The sequence below is a fragment of the Pteronotus mesoamericanus genome, unplaced genomic scaffold, assembly GCF_021234165.1.
Source record: "Pteronotus mesoamericanus isolate MK-2021 breed Mesoamerican mustached bat unplaced genomic scaffold, CSHL_Meso_final contig_163, whole genome shotgun sequence".
Classification (NCBI taxonomy): Eukaryota; Metazoa; Chordata; class Mammalia; order Chiroptera; family Mormoopidae; genus Pteronotus; species Pteronotus mesoamericanus.
The window spans coordinates 21,998,166-22,020,971 of NW_026555064.1; the positions used below are offsets into that span (position 1 = coordinate 21,998,166).

The 22,806-nt window shown below is 47.5% G+C and overlaps 1 protein-coding gene across 1 annotated transcript in view; it reads left to right on the plus strand.

The window, feature by feature from the left end:
• ZGRF1 (zinc finger GRF-type containing 1) overlaps nt 1–22,806 on the plus strand; it is a 39,812-nt gene that overhangs the window by 1,211 nt on the left and 15,795 nt on the right. Inside the window, exons 2-16 of the mRNA XM_054562166.1 lie at nt 179–259; nt 1,401–1,460; nt 2,754–2,927; nt 3,229–5,404; nt 8,452–8,522; nt 9,894–9,959; nt 11,031–11,114; nt 12,584–12,769; nt 14,187–14,289; nt 14,385–14,482; nt 17,095–17,218; nt 18,677–19,224; nt 19,851–19,989; nt 20,450–20,631; nt 21,733–21,929. Coding sequence (XP_054418141.1) covers nt 179–259; nt 1,401–1,460; nt 2,754–2,927; nt 3,229–5,404; nt 8,452–8,522; nt 9,894–9,959; nt 11,031–11,114; nt 12,584–12,769; nt 14,187–14,289; nt 14,385–14,482; nt 17,095–17,218; nt 18,677–19,224; nt 19,851–19,989; nt 20,450–20,631; nt 21,733–21,929 — 4,289 coding nt within the window. The remainder of the gene's footprint in view (nt 1–178; nt 260–1,400; nt 1,461–2,753; nt 2,928–3,228; nt 5,405–8,451; nt 8,523–9,893; nt 9,960–11,030; nt 11,115–12,583; nt 12,770–14,186; nt 14,290–14,384; nt 14,483–17,094; nt 17,219–18,676; nt 19,225–19,850; nt 19,990–20,449; nt 20,632–21,732; nt 21,930–22,806) is intronic.

A 22,806-nucleotide genomic window follows, 5' to 3' on the forward strand; every position in this document is an offset into this window, starting at 1 on the left:
CCAGCCAGGGCTCTAGTTTCTTTTTTTAGTTGACTTTTTATCATTGTTATGATATCTGTGCTTTTATTTTGGTAAAAGATGTCTTAAATATATTTTGTTTGTAGAAGGGTATAAGATATATAACATTGAATGTTTATATTTAGAAATCATTTCTTCACTTTGTGCTTTTGGATATAAGGTACTGTATACTCATCAAAAGATGAAGAAATCAAAAGTGTGGCAAGATGGAATTCTGAAGGTCACTCACTTAGGAAACAAAGTAAGTTCAAAGCCGTCAATGACAGAAATCGAGAGCTCTGTGTCTGGTTTCAGTAGCTGGAGTCTGTGCAAGGTCATGCCCTTTAGACAGGGTTGGTCTCTGGATAGCTCTGTGCTCAGGTCAGGTCATTATCATTTTTAATTTTCTTCTTTATTGAATTTATTGGAGTGACATTAGTTAATTCTTCTGATTTGAATAGATGAATGTTCAGCCTGTTCCCATCTACATATATATCTATGGCTATATTTTTACATCCTCACCTAAGGATATATTTATTGATTTTAGAAAAAGGTGAAAGAAGAAAGAGAGAGAGAGAGAGAAACATTGATGTGAGAGAGAAGCAGCAATTGCTTGCCTCCCATGTTGCCCTGACGGAATTGAAACTGCAGTCTCTTTGGTGGGTGGGGCAGTGCTTCAACCAGCTGAGCCACTCAGTCAGGGCCCTGGCTATATATTTTTTAGTCACTTGTCTTAATCCACTCTTTGTCTTCATCCACTGTCTGATGTTAGTCTGTGTAATTTTTTCTTTTATATTCTTTCTATTTGGTTAGACCAAGTCTTCAAAATCTTACAGATTTTGTGTTATATTAAAAAAGACATCTAATTAGATTCTGAACATCCTTCATGTTTTCTTGTGATACGAAGTCATAATGTTAAAGTCAAGGTAGTGGTTTCCAACTTTAACTATCTCATGTATTTAATCTCCATTATATACCTCACACTGGTAGATTATAGGAAAACAAGATAAATTCAAATTAGCCCCCGAGATTTTCTGTGATCCGTGAAAGGTAATATCACCATATCCTCAGCCACTCCTTACACTGTTCCTCTTGCTCTAGTAATGCCTTTTCTCTGCCCATGCAAATTCTTGCTATTTTCCATTAACTGAGTTCAACAGACATTGCTGGTGGACTCATCGGTCAGGAAAGGAATGGAATGCCTACGTGTGCCTTTGTTCTCTTCGTAGAGGGAGGGACGTGCCAGACAGACAACACAGTTTCTAATCCAAGTTAACAAAGTGGGTGATCCTTTCCTGACATGATTTATGTACAGAACAATTTTAGATTTGCTATTGAAGATGTTTAAGGAAAGCAGAGTTATGTTGGGTCGCATCTTAACATTTTATTTTGTTTTAATATAGGCAACTTTATATGATGACAAAGGACAATGTTTGGAGAGTTTATTTCTGAAGCGTCCTGAGGTACTTTAATGTGTCTACCTTATTTTTAAGTATGGTTTAAAAATCTCTTTAAATATTTCTTTTATGAGTGTTGTTATTAGTATAGTGAAGGCACTAATACAAATAATTAAAGCTAGTATTTATTGGGCATTCATTATTGGCCAGACCCTGTGCTAGAAGTGTGTAGATATTGTTGGATGTGATGCTCACGCAGCCCTGTGACCGCAGGTTAGGAGTGCCGTGCAGGACAGCCTGGCTGTGGTGGGTCTGGGCTGTGGGCTCAGGCAGTGATTGGTCTGTCTGTGGCATGGCTTTGACAGGCAGAGTGACAGTAGGAACTATTTGCGGAGATGCCCCTGTTTAAAATACTGTCTCATGCATTGGGTCTGTGTGCTTCCTGCTGGAGGAGGAAGGGAGAGGAACCAAAGGCCGGTCGAGTATAAAGACTCAGGACGGTGGACTGCACGTTCCAGGTCATTTCCCACTTTCAGATCCTCCTGCAGCTCAGCGTGTGTGTCTGAGGCCCCTGCTGGACACGCCCCCGCGTGGGCATACCCCCTCCCAGCTGCTGCCGGGAGGGCACAGTTCAGGCCAGGGACTCTAAGGGTGCTCGTTTGTGTCGTCTTGTCATTGTGCTGGTTTGGGCCATGGAATTTAATCTGCTTTTAAATTTTATGTGACACTTATAGTGCTTGCGAGGTTTCTGTGTTTATCAAAAGAGGGTCAAGAAGCTCTGTTTTAATAGGTGCTCCCTGGTGGTAACTACTGTTCAGAACCATCTCACTCATTAAGCACATTATCTGTGATAGCACACAGATTTTATCAACTAGGTTGATAATTTTATTTTTATGCTACAGTCAGAGATGGTGGCAAATGCTATATTTCATTTTCTGAGGTGATCAAAGTGCTTTTTTTGGGAATACGGTTTAAACAACTAATACTTTATGATATTTAACTTGTGATAAAGCTATATTTGATATTTATTAGCTCTAGTTTTTAAAAATTATAGTTAGTTGTATGGATTCTAAGTGAACTTAAGATTGGGCATACCTTTCTTGCTTCTCTTTGTACCCGCAGCCTGTAGCAAAGGCCTCCTATGGGTCCCCAGTGTGCTGTTGAATAAACACATCGTGACGTTTTTATGGTTATTATCCTTTTATTTGTGCGTGTTGGTACTTAACTAGTACTTAATAATAGAGAAAAAATTTAGGTAATACCCATTGTGTCTTACTAGTACTAGTAAGCTTACAAGACCACATAAGCCATCAAATAATAAGAGGTATGCGATTTTGATGTTTGTTCTTTAACATCTAGGTGAACCCTGGAGATGACTTAGAAAGTGATCGGTACTTAATCACAGTGGAGGACATGCAAGTTGCTGGGAGCAGAGCTGTTCACCAGGAGGCGCCCACGCTCCATCCAAGGCAGCTGATGTCCTCTGGCCAGTCCCTCAGATGCCAGCCTGCTGGCTTGAAAAGGAAGTTCACTGTGAGTTTCTCTGTAAAAGTCCTGGCTCTGTGTATACCTGGGAGGTCATTCAGGAAGCAGTGAGTTTTGAAGCTGTTATAGTCACATTAACATGGCATTTTACAGTATACACTTAGGTAGAAAGTAAACCCTAATTAGAAAAACTCTTAATAACAATGAGTTTACACTTTAACTTTGCAAACTTTATATCTTAATTATGATTTCACCTTGCAAAATATACACATCCCTTTTTAGCCTGTTCATTTCACATTTTCTTTATAGGCAAGAATAGAACAGCTAATAATTGTTGTAATATTTTTAGGGTTTTCAAGGACCACGTCAAGTGCCAAAGAAAATGGTTATTATGGAAGATGGTGAATCTGCTGCGTCACTGGAGGCTGCAAACCATGATCCTATTTTTCTTTCTCCATTCTCCCGCGCACCTCCTTTGTTTTCTGTTACTGGCAAGAAAGACGTAAACAGTGTGCTGGTATACCCCAAGGACACTGTTGTCTACAAGGACCCAGGGAGAAATGGCCCACCTCTCTCTTCAGTTGGCTTGGCCCCGTCCTTCAAGGGCGATGCAGAGGTGCTGTGGGGAGAGGAGCACTCCGTTCCTTTACTGGCCAGTGAGCCCACGGAAAGAGGTAGTTTGGCATCTCACTGTTTAGGAGCTGCACAGAACGTCAGGAGCAAAGCACAGATCCTAGCTCTTCTGAGGTCCAAATCAACCAGTACGTCCAAGGAAGTAAATTCTGCCGTGACAGGACATTTCCCTCAGGTGCAGCCACAAGGAAGTTTAAAAATTCCCACTAATCTGAAGTGCTTAACTGAACAGGAAGAGTGTGTAGAGGGGAGCACAGAAAGTTTGCAGTACCAGCAACCGTCCAAAAATAGTGTGAGAAATAAAAGCCGGTGGGCTGTATATTTATCCTCGCAGAGCTCACCTGTTCATGCTTCTGCTGTAGACGGAAATGATCTAGAAAGGAAACCCAAACCTCTGGGAGATAGCATAAATTTAAATTTGAGAGACCTTTTGGTACAAAAAAGGATGAGTTTTTTTGAAACAGATGCTGAAAATGGGAAAAAGTATAATGAAGACAAGCTAGTAAACAATACTGATCCATCCTGGGATCGGGAAGTAAAATTACAAATTCCTTCATTCTGTGAAAGCAACAGCTTACCCGTTACCTGTGGTAATGTGGAAAATTATGGCTTAGTATCAAAATCTGATGTTCCAGAAAATACTAAAATACTTGTCAATCAAAATGACCCCATGTGCACAAAAGGCTCACTCATTAGAGAAAATGCTCAGGAGATAAATACATGTGGAGTACCCAAGAAGGAGTGTGAACAAACAGTGTCTCAGCAGCCAGAATCTGACCGTCTACAAATGGAATCTTTGCTAAGTAGCAGTTCTAGGACCTCTGATGGTGTTACTGACATGTTTTCTAGAAGGAATGCTGATTGTGAAAGTCTTAGTATGCATGAACCCAAGAGCAACGTAACACAACCAGTTTTAGCGGTAAATTTTAATCTGAACAATTTTGAAACCAGTGATAGTGAGGAGGAACCCCAGGAAAGCCACGGAATGGCCCAGGATCCAGAGGGCTGGGAAAAGGACACCTTGGCCAACGACTGCAGTTCAGGTGTTTGGAAGAATTGTGAGGCTGCACGCTGTGCAGAAGGTGGCAACGCACCTCTGCCCCCCTTAATGCCTGTTGGGGGTGAACCTACAGAGACGTTTCCTGCCGAAGAGACTCTGCCGTCACAGCTCGGGGGTGAAGCTGCAGATGGAGTGGACGTGTGGAGTGACCCAGCTCTGGAGTGGCCCAGTGATGTGTACGTGGGCAGTGAGGATGGTGATACACCCGCCCAAAAAGCGAGAAGTAACTGCCATTTTGCTTCACTCCCAAATAAATCTAAAGGTACAAATTCGAACTTACATATTCGTCATTTTTTAGACACAGACACTAACCAGATTCCTGAAAACAACCTATTTTCAGAACAGACTCAGCAACAGCCTTTTATTATGGGAAGTGACTTAGATGAAAATGATGACCAGGTTTTACTGTCGACCCCTGATAGTGACAACAGCATCCAGCTATTAAATGCCAGTGAGAGTTACACAGAAGGGTGTGTTGCTCTCGATAAATCAGACCCCCAAGTTTCCCATTTTTCATTTTACCCTCTGGGAAGAAAGCAATCTATTTCCAAAGACACAGAAGCACATGTTCCTGAATCTGAAGATGTGGGAGGGATTCCAAGTTTAGCCCATGACCATACTGAAGGAGATACTGCTGGAGAAAACAGACAATACTGGAAGAGTCCTAGGAATTCTCCAGAGCCTTCTGGATTAGTAAAGAGCATTTCCCTTTTAAAGTCGTTGTCTGAACACACTACAGCTTTAGAAGGCTTGGAAACACTGAAAAAGAAACATGCTGCCGTTGCGCTGCGAGGAGCGCTGCAGACCTGTGAGCCAGCGAGCAGCCCTGAAGGTTAGCGTGGTATGTCTGTTCTGGACTGTTCTGTCCAGAGCGTGAAGGACGAGAAGATACTTGCTCTGGAGGCTACATTAGAGAATTACAGGGTATTTCAGTAGGTGATACCCAGACATGGTGAGGTCACTTCTAACAGGAAAATGCAGTGAGAAGTGAGTCTCCTTCCTCTCACAGCCTTCAGCCCCAGGCAGCATAGTTCCCGTTCAAAAGTGTCATATGCACACGTCAAGGCCCCTGTCAGCACGCGTGTTACAGTCCATTCCCATTGTACTATACGTTTTCGGACACGTACTAGGAGCTACTTAAAACCCTTGAGTTCATAGTGGTGATCTCTGACTGCACCTGTGCACTGCAGCGTTCTCCTCTTTCCTCCATTCCATAGTTGTTTCTTTGTCCCCGGTGAGAAACGGCCCAGGCTTCCAGCCACATGGTCTGTTCTTGCCTTGGTGCTGCGATACACAGCAAGGGGCTTCTAGGCCACTGCCCCAGTACCACTGCCAGCTTAGAGCAGAACTGTACAATTCACCAGTCCTTGACAGTGTTTTCCTTTGTTTTTCGACTATATCCTACTGAGAGTATAGAGTTGCACGTTATGTTCAGAAATTACTTGGGTTACTTTTTTCTCCTCTACGTGACTGTTCAATATAAATAACAGTTAATTTCATTGTCTATATTCAGTAGTTGGGCTTTTTTTGGCCATCCATGTTGATTTATTTCTGACTGCAAAATGTTGGCCTTCCTCAAAAGGCAAAGCCACTTAAAGGCATATACTGGGCTTCCTTTCTTACGCCTTCCACCCTGTTCCTGTCTGCCTGCTGTGGGGAACCTCTGAGTCGTACCTGTGTTTCCGTTTGCAAAAATAAAACAGCTCCATGTAGCTCTTGTTTTCCCTTGTTCAGCAAAAGGCACCACACTCCAAACATTTGTGAGAACCTTGCTTCTTTTGACCTGGCAAGATGTCCTGGAAGTCCCCTCACTCGTGGGACGTGTGCTTACTCTGTTGACAGCTCTGTAAGGCTTCTGTGTGGCGGGACCATCAGTTCTGCAACCAGCCTCCAAGGCTTTGCTGTTGCAATGTGACAATAAGTAAGCTCATAAATCTGTGTAAATAGACAGGCGTTCTGAATATTGTTGGAGGTATGCAAGTACCTAGCAGTGGGGTTGCTTGGTAAAGGTGTCTTTATGGAGAACTTGAAAATTCCCTCCGTAGGAATCACACCACCTCCCACCCCACCCGCCACATACGAGTGCCCGTTTCTCCACAGCCTCGCCAGCTGGCAGAGGAGAGCTGGCGTCTCGGTGCATTTTAAGTTCGTGTCTGTGATACTGCAAGGGAAACGGAGCTGCTGCTCTTGTGTTTAAGCATCATTTCTATGTATTTATTCACGTACTGTCCTACCCCTGGTCAGTCCTCTCTAATGGTTTTTATTCTCGTTCTTTGGATCAGTTCTTTATGTATTCGCCTTTTACTGTGATATATATTGCAGATATTTTCTTCCAGTATGTCATTGTCTTTTGACCTTGCTTATGGGACATTGGCAGCACCATTTTTAAAAACAAATAATACAGAACACATTAGTAAATATACACATGAGTATGAACAGTGTACTTTATCCTCAGAAAATTTAAAATTAAGCTCTTATTTGAATATCTCAAGGGATTCCTGAAAAAAAAAAATAGGGATAAGTTATTGTACCTGCTAAGATGTGGCTGTAAAATGCAGTTAAGTTTGACAATTGTTACAGTTTAGTCTCTAAAAAAATCAAACAAGCAAAAAAATTTAAACACATTTGGGTAGATATAACAATATAACGCTATAAGGTACAACTTCCTGCTGTAAGGGTTTAAGGTTTAAAGAGCTTAGTTTTGGGAAGTTGGCTCTTGTTTTCCTTACGGAAAAGAAGGTTGCAGTTGATTCTCTTGACCTGCAGTATTTATGTTACATCAAGTCACTGGCGGAGGGACCAAGAGCTATTGCTTTTAGAGGAAATAAATTGGGTTTCTTCACACCTTACGTCGGAACATTTTCATCAACTCATCAAAACAATGCCTTGTTTTATGTGTGTTTCCATTTAAAGACACTTTCATTTACATTGTTGATGCATCAACATGGAAGTCTGGTCCTCAGGCCTGTGACAAACGTGGAAAGGTGTGCCCGACAGGCCAGGAGCAGGACACAGTTTCCAGGGCTCGTGTAAGAGCTGGGACAAGAAGCTGGAAGTGCTAATTTAGAATTTTTTTGGTGGGGGGAGGCAATAAAGAAAAAAAACAGTTTTCATCCAGTGTCTTTCTAAAACTCTTTAAATAGATAACACCAAGTTCCAAAGTCCACTTTTTTTGTGTTTCATTTAATACATTTGGAGTGTTTAACAGGGAAGTAATCAAACTAGAAATAAACAAATTGGCTAAAGATGAAGTTTTTACCAGGTACAGATATGAGGGTTTTTTTACAGTAATGATCACTTGAAAATGATCATCTTAGTGTATTTAGAAGAAATTAAGGTGACTGAATATGCATTTTTTTCTTTTAAGAAAACAGTTCTATTTTTAAACAGAGACCCGTGAGGAGGTCTGGCCCAGTCACGCCCCGCTCTTGCTCTGCTGGACCCCCAGCCCTGCCTCTGAGCCCCTTCTCCGGGGCCTGGACGCGGACCCCACGTGGCTGGGCCTCCCTGGCTTCAGGTCTCAGCCGAAGTGTTACTTCCTGTGAGGGGCCTGGCCACATCCTGCCTGAAGCTGCTCTCATGTTTCATTGATCTGAAACCCTTTGTCTCTCTGTCTGAATTTACCGGGCTTGTTTGGTTATTTTCTGGGTCCCTCCCTTTTTGAGGGACCTTGTTCGTCTTTTTCATGGTTTTTCCAGTGCTTGGCATACTAAGCTTTGAAAATAATGGAAGTTTTTTCCAACAATTATCAAGACTTTGCCACATCTTAAAATTTAAGTTATATTCCTTAATTCATTCAGTTTTAGAAACGGGTTTTAAAAATTTTAGAGCCCTGCTATGCAGATGATGAATAAAATCATTGGGTGTTGTCCATTACAGCTGGGAAACCACTGGTTAGAGCAGTTTCACCAGCTGTTTCCAAGTCTCATCTGAACCGGGATCCTCGGCAGGTACGTTCCTCTGTCGCTGTGCACGTGCTTTGGTTTTGATACAGAATGTCCTGTAATGTGTAATGCGACTGTAACACTAGAGAGGGCCCCACGCTGTCTAGTTTCATCCCCTCAACTCACCTCAGTCGTGCCTCAGCCAAAGAAGTACCTAGCAGGCCCGTGCCCCAGGTAGTCGGTGCCGCTGAACAAGTGGAGCGGTGTTGATTTTTCTGAGTTTTGAGATATTGACATGTAACATTGTATTATTGAAGGGATAAAATGTAATGTGGTACAGGTGTACATTGTAAAATGATTACATAAGTATTTAATGTTTAAGTAGACACACTACCTGGGAGCAGGTGAGATCTCTGTTCCACGCTGATTTCCCCAGGGGAATGGAGTTTCCTCATAGCGTCTCGGGACACGATGCCGCTGGAGGGACGGCCTGCGGGCTGAGCTCCCGACAGGCGTGCAGGTCAGCGCAGCCCAAAGCCCCTCGCTCACCGTGGGGCCGTGGCCGCAACGTGAAAACGGCAGCACTGGGCAGGATGAGCTGGAGCCCCAGAAGGAGCCGTCGGGACGAGTGTCCCTCGGGGACACGGCGCCTCCCAAGGGGCGGCCGCTCCACCGTGCGCGCTGCCCTGTCTGGCGGGCGGGGTGAGGGGGACGGGGGAAGTGCCCTGTTTGCCCCCGTTGTGTATCTTACTCTAGTTTCCATAGTACTGGGTTTTTTTCCTTTTAATCTTGCTTCCCTCCCCTTTTTCTAAATGCAGAAAAAGGTTAAGAAAAACAAAACCTGACCACTCAGATAATTATTAACATTTCCAGCTTTGGGGGGACTCTTTTTTAAGAAGATGATATACAAATAATTTTACATCCTTTCCTTTAATGTCATATTGTCTCATGGTGTTAAAAACCTCATAAATACTGTTCAAAGGGGGTTTACCGTTTCATCCTGTGCACACCCTATGCTTTGAACGGACAGCCACTAGTTTTGAACATTGTGGTTATTTCTAGTGTTTTGCTATATAAGTAAAACCTAGTAAGTGTTTTTACATATAAATTGTTAACCTTTAGGTTATTTTCTTAGATGGGATCCCTGGAAGGGTAACTAACCCGAAATGCTAAGAACAACTTCTTTAGGTTCTTGATATAAAGTGTCATATCTAAATACCTTACTGTTTACAAAATGGGCGCTTATTTCCCATCATAGTCACCAGTACTGCTAAGGTCTCCTGAAATCCCGGCCATGAAAATGGTGTTTAATCACCATTTAGTTATTATTTCTGCGATTGTTATGGTGTTCTTGCATGTAGAAGTCTGTATGTTGTCTGTAGAAGTCTGCATGTTACCTTGTAACTTGCTGTCGCCGTTTGGTTCCTCTCGCATTAGTGCTCTGCTCCGCCGACGGTGGGAGAAGATGCAGTTGGAGCAGGTGCACCATGGCAGTCTTTGCAGGCGAGTTAACTTCGAATGCGTCAAGGGGCTGGACGTTATTTATTACATTTGTGTGTGTGGGTGTGGCGTATAATCGTGTTTGCATTTTATGTGGTCAGTTTCCCACTCGCTCGTAACCAGTTGCCCTGTCACACTCACTGAGCTGAGCCTGCTGTGTTACGCATGAGCGTCCTCGTGGGCGCTAGGATTTGGTGAAGAGCTGGTCTTTTTTCACACAGCTGATTTTACAGCCTCGCAAGTGTCACCTGACCCACAAATTGTCATTGCAGGTCACAGCTGCACGCACAGCCCTGCTGCCTGAGGGGGACAGGAGGAGCAGTCCCTGTGCCGGTGACTCGGTCAGTTCTCACCGTGACGGTGACGCCAGGCGGCAACCTCGCTGTGTCACTTACAAATGGGCACGTCCTCGCTGGGTCTTTCTCTGGAAAAAATAGGGTGTAAACTTTTCCAAGGACAGTTATCACCAAGTATAAACTGCAAATAAACACCAACAGTGCATTTTCCTCCAGAAGGACTTGCATTGAAAAGAAATATCAAACTTTTTTTTTTTTTTTTACAAAATCTGTTGTAATCTCACAGAAATCTTGCAGCCTTTTAATTTTTTTAGCATTACTATGGGAGTACATTTGTATTTTTCTGATGACTTTACTGTCTTGGACTAAAAATGACTAGTTGCTATTGCTGATATCTTACGGTTTTGGTTGCTAAATGATTCATTCTTTCCATAAACTGTTACACTGTTAACAGTTTTCCCTCCTTTAATTTCATACTGGTTTGTGAATTAAGTAACCCTCGTTAACGTCAGTACTAGGTCTGATGGGCAATTTGCAGTGTGCCCAGTCATTTTTTTCTAGTGTCATCAGAGTCAGCTGGGTTTCAGGACTAGGATTTTGCAGTGCACGTGAGGTCAGTGCGCAGGTCCCTCCCCGGCGGCTGTGCGGCTGCTGGTCGCAGGTCTGGAGAGCAGCAGCAAGGCGGGTGGGTCGGGGTGTTCTCGGTGGGCAGCCTGACTCGGTTTCGGAGTGTTTTCCCATCAAACTCATGCGCACACTTCCTGGTATTTTATTCTAGTTCTTTTCCTTGGGAAGTGAAGAAGGGCCAGCCTTTGCAACTGTTACTCCTAAACAAATTGCAAGAGAAACCCGGGACCCTCAGGTAAAATTTGTGAAGAACACTGATTTTCTAACTCAGTGTGTTTTCCTGCTGTTTTTACACAACCATCAGAGTTTTCATAGGCAGAAGGTGGGTGAGTGGAAGGAGTTCTCCTGGTTTTAAGAACAAGGGAGACGAGGGACTCCTGCCCCATTTTGGCCTTGAGCTCTCCCTCTGTTACTGGCGAGCCGAGCACTGTGCCCACAGGGCCCCCGGGGCTGGCTGGGAGGGTGCGCAGGGCAAGTGGCGAAGGCCCCTCTCAGCCTGGGTCGGATGCGGCGGCCCCGTGTCCTCGCCCAGGCCCGAGTGGGCGCCATTCTGCAGCAGCAGTTGGTGGCGAGAGCAGCTGGCTGCCGAGGCGGTGCTGCTCCTGGAACGTAGAAGGCCTGGGGCGGGGGCGACGGGGGCGGGTGGGGGGACGGGCTGCAGTGCAGGGAAAACGAGGCCCCGCGTACTTGTGGAGAAGCGACTCCCACCCAGCTGAGCAGAGGTGCTCAGCCCTAAACAGGTGAGACTTTTACATTGAAATGTTTCAAAATTCAGAACAATGTTTTCAAAAAAAAGTCCTATGGAAGGGGATTATAGATTTGATTTTCCTTTTAGATGTGTGATTAGAATATTCGTTTTAATTAAGAGAATATTCAGATTATGCATTACTGCCATTTTGTTCATTTATCAGTTAGAAATACACCCATCCTCTAGGTACATCCCGTTGGCCCTATTAGAGGCCTTATATTCCCACGCTCTGGGAGGGCTCAGCCACCCTGCGCGGTTCAAAGTCTGGGAGCTCTCCAAGGACAGCAGGGAAAGCTGTCGGGAGCCTGCAGCTTCTGCGGGGGCGAAAGCCCCCTCCGAGCGACCTCTGCTGGGGCTCCCACAGGCCTTTGCTCTCAGGCAGTGGGATCAGATCTTTGGGAGCCAGAGCCCACTACCCCGCGGAGGGGAGCTGGTACTTGGGATCTCTAGCGGGGAGAGGCTCCCCATGCTCCGTCCCTCTCTGCTGGCGCCACGCCTGCTGACGGCCTGCTGGGCCAGCGGGGCGTGAAGTGGAGGTTGGCGCCCTGGGGAAGCCGCGGTCCTGTCCTTGGGGGCTTGCAGTGGGCCTGGTCCTCAGAGTGGTGGCTGGTGAGCCTGCAAGAGGGTGTCCTGGGACACACACTGAAGCGTGGGGAAAGGGGCAGCTGCGAGTGTCCAGCTTAAGTAGCTCGTTGCTGCAGTCCTTGTGCTCGAAGTAAAGCACTCATGTTAAACTGTTGAACTGGAACTCAGTTAAGTCAGTGCGCTTTAGTGCCTCTGACCTGTTAGAGGATAACAGTGTGTCCTGGGTTCAGCCTTAGTCCTTCACGCTTTCTGACGTTCACTAATGCTTCGTGGGAAGCCGAATGGTGTATCCTGTGCTACACCGACGCACCTGTGAGTGTGTCTGTCCATGTACACTCTGGCTGTGCTCATTTCTCGTCCTTTACCTCCAGCCCGTTGAGTTTCAAGGGCATCGAGTGCAGGGGTCGGCCACCAGCGCTGTGATGGTCCGAGGGCGCAGCTCCTGGCCGGCCTGCGGCCAGGCTGCGGGCCACTTCCTGCAGGACGGCCACGAGGCGGACGTGCGCCCTCCAGCAGCAGGGCCGCCTGGCGCTTGCCCTCAGGCTGCCTTCTTGCAGGTAAAAATATTTTTATAGTTGCATCTTGCCAAATCATTTTCTTTATGTCAATGCTAAATTTTCTAAAGGGAGTAGTATATTTAAATATTTGGACAGTTGTATATTTAAAAGGACTCTAGTAACTTGACAGAAAGCATAACATCTGAAATCAAACTAAATAAGGCAAAAATATTTTATTTGAAAGAGGTACTGCTTATTTTAGGATCAGGAATTTAAAGGATTACTTTTGTCTTGGGAGAAGACTAGGGATTTATGACCAGAGTGTGTAGGCAGGTTAAACAGAAAATTTTTTCCTTCAGTTACCCCCCAAAGTACAGCACCGAGTTGTCGTCACACTATCAGATGGAAGTCGTGCAGAGAGAGCAACACGCATGCCTTTGAATCATTGTCTCATAAAGACATTTTAAAATTTTCCTTTCGACTGAGCCATAATTACACATACAGAATCCGCACACAGCCCAGTCCTTACAACAGAGCGAGCCGCCCTCAGAAAACGGCAGGCCCAGAAACCCCCTCTCCCCAGTGTTGTTTTTAAAATTGTGTACAGCGTGGAAATAGAGTAGCAGGAGGTTTTTTGCGTCTTTTGTTAAATGGGGCAGCGCTGACAGTCATCCTGGCTGTTGCCCGTGGGGGCAGGCCGGCATTTCCGTTACGGGGGTGGGTCCCTTGTGTGAATACACCCCGGCGGACCCAGGCTTCAGGTGGGGTTCTTCGCATTTGAGGCTGCTACAGCTAATGCCACTGCAAACACGCGTGTGCTGCCGTGAACTCGAGCTCACGCGATGTGCTTCTGTTGGTTGCAGCAGCAGCAGCAGCACCTGCCGTCACTTTTAGGAGGCAAGGCCCAGCTGCTTTCCCAACCAGCAGGGCTCCCACCCCCACCATCTGGGCTCCCCCGCGGAGGCCGTTTCGGGTGGACTTGGTCCGAATCGCCAGCCCACACTCCCCCTCCCTCCCACAGATTGCGGTTCAGGGTTCCCGTTGCTCCTTAGTGTCCTTAAAGATAAAGACATGTTTCTCATGTCCTGTGTTTTTGGAGAGGAGAATACATTAGAGAGGTGCTCGTATTGGAAAAGAAACTCTTGTCCACTTGCTTTGTTTCTAACTGTTTTCTGCACGTCAGTATGGCCATGTTTACATCCTGAGTTTGTAAGAATGTTCCAAATGGCTGGACCTACCAACAGAGAAGAGTGTCTGTGGAATGAGTGTGACCAATTCCTGCAGAGAGCAGTCTCAGGGCGTTAAAAACGCTGCTTTGCGCAGCGCTCCGTGCCCTTTTATAGTTTGAGGCAGTGTTCTGTCTCAAATTACAACCACACACTACATGTAGGTGTGTAAACACAGAAAGATAAAGATTTAGATATGCCATACACACTTCTTTTTTCTAAATAAACCAATAAATGAATCTGTTTTATAGTTCCCAGATGAAGAAAACTTTCCAAAAGGAGGTGATATCTTTCATATTGAAGACAATTCTCAAGTGGTAGCTGAGTCTAATAAGGACTCAATTGAAAGTGATTGTAAGTAAATTATAAGTATGATTAACTAACATCAAAAAGTTATTTGACATTGAACAAACTGCTATGTAAAGATCTTTGTTTTTCTTTCCCCACAGCAATTTTAGATTTTCCTCCTAAAGATTCAGAACTTTCACATCATTATTTGGATTATCATTTTAAATCAGCAGAGAGGACTTCATGGGAAGCATATAAGGTATAATGTCAAAAAGTTTTACTAGTGGGGAGTAAAAAGTTTCGGTAAAAAAAATATTAAAAACGAAAAATAGGAAAATGTGAAGACCGGATGGCCCATTACCCCGGCTGCTAGCGTCGCCCGAGCGACGCCGTGGCCGAGTAGCTGCTGCTGGGGTGACAGAGAGCCCGCGGCTGCCGCTGCCTCTGCCACGTGAATATGTTTTGGCTTTTGCAGTGTGACATGAGATGAGAGGCATCTATAACTGGAAGAGGCAGAATTAGAATAATCAATTAAAAATGCAGAGTTATGAAGAATGGTAGGATAGGCACGGCCAAGGCCTTATCTTAATCAGAAGTCTGGGAGACATGGGGAATCAACTGAAATTTTACTGTGAAATAGAAGATTCTCAGGTAAATAGGAATTCAGCCGTATTTATTGAACGTGTTCTGTAGGTCAGGAACTTGGAAACGCAGGTGTCGAGCGATGGACAGGACAGGTGCCACCTTGGCCTTCAAGGCCAGCAGGGGAGACAGGTGTTAGTTGGGAGAGCAAACCAGCCGGCAGGCCAAGCTGGTGGCCCGGGACCTAGGGGACGAGGGAGGCGGCTCCGCCTGGGGGGAGCGCCTGCCCTGAGGTTGCGGAACTGGGGGGTGGAGAATGCGAAAGACCCTGCCAGCTGGGCGAGGGGTGAAAGGGAGCGAGGGCTACCCGAGGCTGGGAAAGTGAGCCGGGGGGCCCGGTGCACCCGGCCCTGCCCATGGGGGAGCCGGCGGGACCTGTTGTCGCCCAAGGAGTTTCCGCGGGAGGCCATGTGACTGTCCGTGGCTAAGGGGTTTTGCTGGGAACGAGGGCGGCACCCGCAGCGCGAAAGTGGGCGTAGGGAACCCAGCAAAGAGGAGCCCTGGGTGGCGGGGACCGAAGCAGGGGTGGCGGCAGGGCTGCGAGGAGGACTCGGCCCGGAGGGGGGTCCTGGGGCGGCGGGGGGGCCGAGGTGGGGAGAAGGGAAGGGAGAGCACGGTGCCCGACTCCCAGGGCGGGGCTCAGGCGATGTCCACGGGTGGCACGAGACGGAGGGCGTGTCGGTCAGCTCTGCCACCGGGCGGGGCCACAGCACAGGTGTGCTTCTCCGCCCCTGAGGCGAGAAGGCCAGGGCCCAGGCCCTGGCTGCTGCCGTTTTCTCGTGGGGACTCTTCCTGGCGCGCAGGTGGCTGCCGTCTCTCTGTGTCCTCCCACGGGCTTTTCTCGTGTGTGCACAGATCAGGGACGCCTCCCCTGGCCTGTGTCTTCATTAGCCTTCGGTGCCTCCTAGAGGCCCTATTTCCATATACGTTACCCCGAGGGGCTTCAACCTCAATTCTGGGGGGCGACACACTTCAGTCATACTTGGTTTTTAAGGTGATTAATTTCTGGAGGCACAAGAAAATTAAAGGCTTCTAAGGAGAGTAACAGTGAATAATATGGCTGTTGAGGTCTGAGCGTGTCAAAAACCGTCACTACAGATCCACAGCTCTAGACCTGAGGACAGAACAGAAGCTGCTCACCCCTTGGGTCATCTGCTCCAAACACGACGTCTCCACCTGAGGCCCTCAAACTGGAAACTGATCTTCAGAACCAAATTCCCATAACCCAGATGAATTCAAATCAGAATCTGACATGTTTCAAACAAATCCAACAGGTTCTGTATTTCACATTGCTATTTTTTTGAATAGCGAGTAATTTACTAGTAAGTACATGGTTTCAGTGGCACTGATAAATTCACCTGAACAAGAGACAGTAAGGAAATGAGAAGAGTAAGTGCTTGGTAACCATCAGAAACTCGGTGGCCATCACGCAGAAATGCATAGTCCCTCGGAGGACAGATCTTAAAGGAGACCTGTCCTCTTGTTAGTCCATAAGGAGAGGTCCATAGCGCCTGGAATCTGTAGAACAGTGTTGCTCAGCACCTCCTGACCAAACGTGACCTGCTGGCACGTAACTGGCTCCTAAAGAAATCTGACGGACTGTCGGTGAGGATCTGGTCTCCTTCCAAAGCAATTGCTCTTACAAATCCTTGACTTTGGGTCACTTGGGCTTTTTGCAATCACTGTGTTCCCTGTTTGGACACGATAAAAATGTCAGTAGAGATTTTCTGCAAAGACTACACCTGGGTTTTGAGTTGCAGGCTCCACTGATGGTCCAGGATGCATGACATGCCGCCTGTGCCGAAAGCACAGGGAGCACCAGGCAGGTAGCAGGGCGCAGCCTGCAGGTGGGTGGGCTCTCCCTGGGGCCCCAGGAGGTGCGTCCTGTGCGCGCTCTGCTGCTGCAGGCGCGGCTCTGCTTGCAGAACACTTCAGGGTCACTGCAGAGCTTCCAGGGAAGAATGTGAAGTGTCCAAGAGCAAAACCAGGGGACCGTGGTCTCAGAGTTCCTGGGCCTCAGGCCTTTCTCCCCGGGTCCCCGCAGGAGGCCCCACTGTTGCTGATTGTGGGGAATGTATTCTATCCTGTTCCCTTTGGGACACTCTGTGTCCACTATGGCTCTGCCTAACCTGATCGAAGGCGTCGTTTTTACAACACAGACTACTAGAATTCATTCAAACTGGGGTAAGATGGTTTTGGTCTGTGACTTAGTTTCTTCTTTCTGGATAGGTGACATCACCAGAGCCAAAGTTCTCTGTGTCAAACCCCATGTCTACTTTTTCTTGGAGCTCCCGAGATGGGGACTTCGAGCTAGAATCCTCTGAGGAGTCCCTGAGAGCCAGGACTTCACCAGGTGAGCGTCACTTTCTCCACCTCGAGAGTTCTGTGTTGCGTTAATAGCTGCCTGTCTCTGTGGAAGTCTTACATTGCAGAGGCAGCTCTCCCTTCCCTTTGGCTCCTCCTCTGAGCTCCTCCGCCCCCGCGGGGACCCCTAGCCGGGACCCCTGTGGCATGTCTGGTCCACACCATCAGTTGAATGTGGACCTGTTTCCCCTGTTCTGCCCGGGGCCCTGGCAGTTTCAGCAAGCTCTTCCGCGGCTGCTGCCCAGCTGTGTGCTCGCCCTGGTCCCTGCATCCTGGCTTCCCTGTGAGTGACTTCCTGCTTCTCGAGGAGACCGCTTCCTGTAGGATCCCGTCACTGATGCTTTCCTCTCGGTCCCTGCGACCGCCAGTGTGTCTCCCCTGATTCTGAAGTTAGGTTGGATGAGGGGCGCTCTCATGGGCGGATGACACGAAAAAGAACTTGGCGATGTACGTGGGTGTTTGGGTGGAGCGGGTAGTGGGGTGACTGGTAGACGAAATGGCCCCGGGAGGGCCGGGGTGGGCTGTGGGGTGTCTGCGACAGGTGCGGGGGCGGCGGAGTGACAGTGCCTCCAGAGTCCCACCGGGTGGTCCGCGCTGTGCCGGGGCCCTGGCCCCCGTCCGTGCTGCGTGCTGGCTGGTCAAGAGCACAGCTGGCCCGCCTGCCGCTCTGCTGGCTCCCCGAGTGCCCTGCAGTTTATTTCCAAAGCAGCAGAGACCATCAAGGAGGCACATTACTAGGGAAGAGGAAGCACCGCACCGTCTGATAAAACTTTTAAGCTTGTCTAGTTCTCATGCAGGATTATTTATTCATTTATTCAACAGATTTTACTGCTTTTTACATTTTTAGGAATGTATCTATTACTAACAGCGAAAATCTGCCAAACATGAGTTTACAAATCATGAACTCTTACCACATGTCAGTAGGTCAAACTAAAGCTAAACATCTTTACCCTGAAGGTCAAGATATTAATCCATGATTGTAATAAATATGTAGAGGAACGGACGATGATCCCGGTAAGCTGTGAACTTCAGTGTCTAGAGAAAGAGTATGAAGGTGAGAATAGACTAGGTCTGGGGTCTCGCTGCATGTGCTGCCCTAGGCCTTGGTTGTCCCATCTGTGAAATGAGGGGGCTCCGTTCTTGGCTGAATTCAGTGCCGCATAAATGGAGTGTAGTAATGGGGGGGACCCTAGCTAAGCGGGTAAGAGAAAGAGTTTCTAGTTCATCCACCTTCAAAAAGTTTCAGAGTCTATTAATTCATCTTTGAAAATGTTTTGAGGCTAAAGCCGTTACATTTTTTTTTTTAATTTTAAGAAAGGAAATAAAATGTTTCTTTTTCAAGGCAAGTTGCTATGTTTTTGCTTTTGTGTATAGATACTCATGGGTGTCCAGAGCCTCGGTGATGACCTTAAATACATTTTTACTTAATTGGCTTTTTTTCCTCCAGTAACGACAAATTTCAGCTCCCCGGAGAATCAGGACCTTCCAAGGCCTCCTATATTAAGTAGGGCCCGAGCCCCGCTTGTCACAGTGCCCGCAGCGCCCGGGCCTGAGGACCGGAGTGAAGCCTTCTGCCAGGCGTCCAGGGACATAGCCCCAGAGGCTGCTGCGTGTCTCCGCCAAACGCCTGCTCAAAGCAAGTGGCTGAAGTATCAGAGCACAGCCCGCAGCGGCCTTCTGACTCCAAGCGGAGCCAAGCTGGCCGCCCCAGCTGGCTCTGCCCCGGCGGCTCTGGGGATGTGCTGTGGCGCCGCAGAGGGGAGCCTGGGCCCCGCCGTGGGGGGCGGCCCCGTGGAGCACAGCCCTGTGGCCTCCACGCACCTGCAGGTGCTGCGAGGCGCGCTCCGCCGGCGGCAACTGGGCGCCGGCCCCCAGGACTGGGTTTGCAGAAACAAAGCCCTTTCTCTAAGCTCAAAGCCAACTTCGGAGGCGGAGGACCTTCGGAGCGCATCAGGAGGGCCCACGTGCTACAGCTGCGGCGCGCCGCATTCGCAGGTAAGAAAGCGGCGGGGCTTGGTGCTCTTTTTCCAGTAGCTGCTGTGTGAGTGATTTTGCTCTTGGAGCCGATGGCTGTTTGGATTTGAGTTCTCTGTGATGCTAGCTACAGCCCCAACTTCTTTGACGTAAGATCTTTCCTACCAGTTGGGCGCATAACTGAAGTTACACATCTGGCAGCATCTGGTGCGGTGTTTGCACAGGGCAGGTCCTCCGTCACGGCTCTGGCTGTCCCGCTGCTGGGGCTTCACTGACCAGCCCTCATCCAGGTGGAGGTGCATCTCAGGGCCCGTTGACAGTTGTAATCAGAGAGGGAGATGCCCGATGAGCCATTCACATCCGCTGACTGGTTCCCAGCGGAACCATTCAAAGCCCACTAGGGGGCAGACAAGAAAAGTTAGCTGCCTGTATTGGATGTGCGACACATAGCCATTCTTGGTATACGAGCTGCTTAGAATATTATTTTCTAATAGAATATTATTTAAACTTAGAATATTATTTTCAAGGATTCCGGAAATTTTTAAAAATGTGTCTATTTTCTTATACATATTCTATATAGAAAATAATTTACTCAGTAAATAGCATTTTTTGTGGTTGTTAAAAAAGCTTGAATTATTCCATTTCAGGAGATAAGCGTCTCTGAGCTGTGCTTCCCAAGCGAGCAGGAAGTAAAATCCGCTTGTGTTCCCCGAAGGCAGATTCACATACCAGCGGTGTTTCAGTCTCTGGCGCACTACAAGCAGGTCTTCACGTCCTGCCTCACAGGTACGACGTCACCTTTTTATGTCATGACAGCTGACCGCTGCCTAATGTGGGTGGTGTGGCTGTGCAGGAGTGTGATAGCACACGCTGGGACCTTACATGTTGCATGTTTTATTTGAGAATCGTTATTGCCCATGTTTACTCCAGTTGAATATCAAATCAAAATTGAGTTTTAAAACCAGTAAATGACAGTTTTGTCTTTTTCAAGTTACAGGTTTTTATTTTCTTTTATACTTGAAGTGTTAAAAATGGTTTTGTTAAGTAAGAAATTTTAAGTATGATGCACGGTTTGAGAGCTTATTTTGTTGTACAAGGGCAAAACTAGCCTTTAAGAAAAGGATATTAGTATTAAGTTACATTTTATCCTCTTAGGAGGCTCTTTTCACATTTACCTAACAAACAGCACATAGGTGATACAAACACAGAATTATTTTGTATTTAATTTTCACCTGTTTTTTTGTAGAACATCTGAATATATTGCTGTTTGGGTTGGCACAGAGGCTGCACAAAGCTCTCTCAGCAGCTGACATATCATTTTACACGTCGAACAGAGAGAACCTGAAAACTGTAGAAAATAAGGCGCCATCCTGCCATCACCATCAACCGGCAAAACTTGTCCCGGTTAAAAAGGAAGGTCCAAATAAGGTCTGGCTCCCCTTCCCTTCTGCTCTCCACTGACCCTTGTCTCAGGAACGGTGCACGTACCTGTTGCTTCCTGACGAGCTCAGTGGCAGTCGAGTCTTGACGCGGAGCCATCTGCCTGCGGCTTCAGTAACTAACAAGCTCTCAGTAGGTTTCTGCGGAAAGGTGGTCCGTGTGCAGGGACAAGACAGTACGAGTGGAGGCCAGCCGTCAGGGACGGCTTAGGGGCTGGCTGCACCGCCATGGGCGCAGAGAGGCGAGAAGAAGCGATGCCTGTGCAACTGGTAGGGCGAGGGGAACGCGCCCGAGTCCCAGAGAGAGCCAAGGGCCTGCGTGTGCCGGGCCAACAAGCCCCCGAGGGCGACCGGCACTAGAACTAGGGGCGGCGGGGGACGGAAAAGCCTCCAGACTGATACATTTTGCTGGGTGCAGACCTCTGTGGGAGGAGTTGGTAAAATGATCGTGTATCCACAGGGGGTTGGTCGTCATTGTAAGACACAGGAAGAGTTTTCCTCCGCTGTCTGTATAGTGAGTGTAAACCTGGGTTACATATAGTTGTCAGAAGCGAGAGTTCATAAATAATATTAGAACCATAGAATAAAATGTAAGAGCCACTAGAAGTTGTTTCTTTTAAAGATTATTTGATTGACATGGTTGTCATACTCATAGTACGTTGTTGGCTATAAGGGTTAAGTTTTAGAGTAGAAACGTATTGTTACTTCAGTTGTATTTTAAAACATGAAATGGTTTTCGTGTGTGCATCGTGTGTACACACCTCAGTGAGAGGGGAGGCCAGGTGCTCCGGAGCTGATTCCAGGCCGCCTACAGGGGGGCTCTCGTCATCATCTTAAATCAAAAACACAATAAACATTGTTTTTCAAATAAGCTTATAGTCTCAGAATAACGTAACGTTTTGATAAGGTGAAAGCAAATGGAAAACTATATGGTTTTAAATGAATGAAAAGATTAAGTTGTATCGTGACTAATTTACTGGAGTACATTAATGCCAGGTAACCTTTGTAAAAGTCTCAACAAAAAATACAAAACTAGTAAAAAGTAGAAAGGTTATTTTCCTTGCTAAATTGTATTCTCTTCTTCCATTAGGGTCGTCTTTTTTATACCTGTGATGCACCCCAAGCTGACCGATGCAAGTTTTTTAAGTGGCTCGAAGACGTGACCTCAGGACATTTGACACAGGAGGAGCCCCCGCCCGCCACCGTGCTGAGCGACGCGAAGAGCATCGGCGTGTACTTAAGACGCCGCCAAGTGCCCCTCTACGAGGAGTCCCGGCTCCTGGTGAGGTGTGTTCTGTGACCACGCATCGCTGCCCCCAGTGGCACCAGAGGCAGCGCCGCCACAGAACCCTTGTCAGTCTTAAAAGAGACTGAGATCAGCAAAGTGTCTGAAAGACGGAGCCCTCCCTGTTCCCGGCTGAGAGGGGCCGTCCTCTGAGTGTGAGGCAGCACCGGCGGCCTCAGGGCAGCCGCTGGGCCGGACGCTGCTACCGGCTTGGGAAACATGCGCAGCCCCCCAGGCCCTGTCGGCGAGGCGCAGGCCTCGTTTTGATCAGGGCAGGATGGCAGGCGGTGCCTTTATCGAGCCGTGCGGCGTGGCATTGCGTTCGGGGTAACAGAGCCCTGCTTTTTGGAAAATGAAGTGGAATTTTTTTCTCACAGAAGTGGGAGCACCGGAAGGTAAAGGTAACGCGCATTTGCCTGGTACTTCAGTAGTAACGACATGTGCTGGGAGCCCCGAGTGCCAGGCGGTCCTCCGAGCACTCTGCGCGTCCTCTTGCCTCGCCGTCAGGGCTGACAGGACGCGGCGTATCGGGGCGGTTTGTTGCTCCCACTTCACAGCACAGCAGCTCCTCAGGCGGCGGCTGCTGTAGGTGCGCTCCCTCTCGGCCTCTCGTGACGGGCGGCCTTTCTGTGAGGCTGCTGTTTTCCTCCTCTGACACAGTGCACTCTTATTTTGTACACATGTAGGAAAGAGAGTAAACATAGATGCATCCCGGTTCTTTTCATACTGTATTTTAAAACAAGATTTTAAAAACACTTCCACCTTCAAACTTCCAGCTATAAAATCAGTCAGTCCGGGGAGAGCCATGGCCGCACGCTGACTGGGGTCGGCAACGCTGCGTTTAGTGCACTCGAGAGCCACCCACAGCGGAGATCCTAG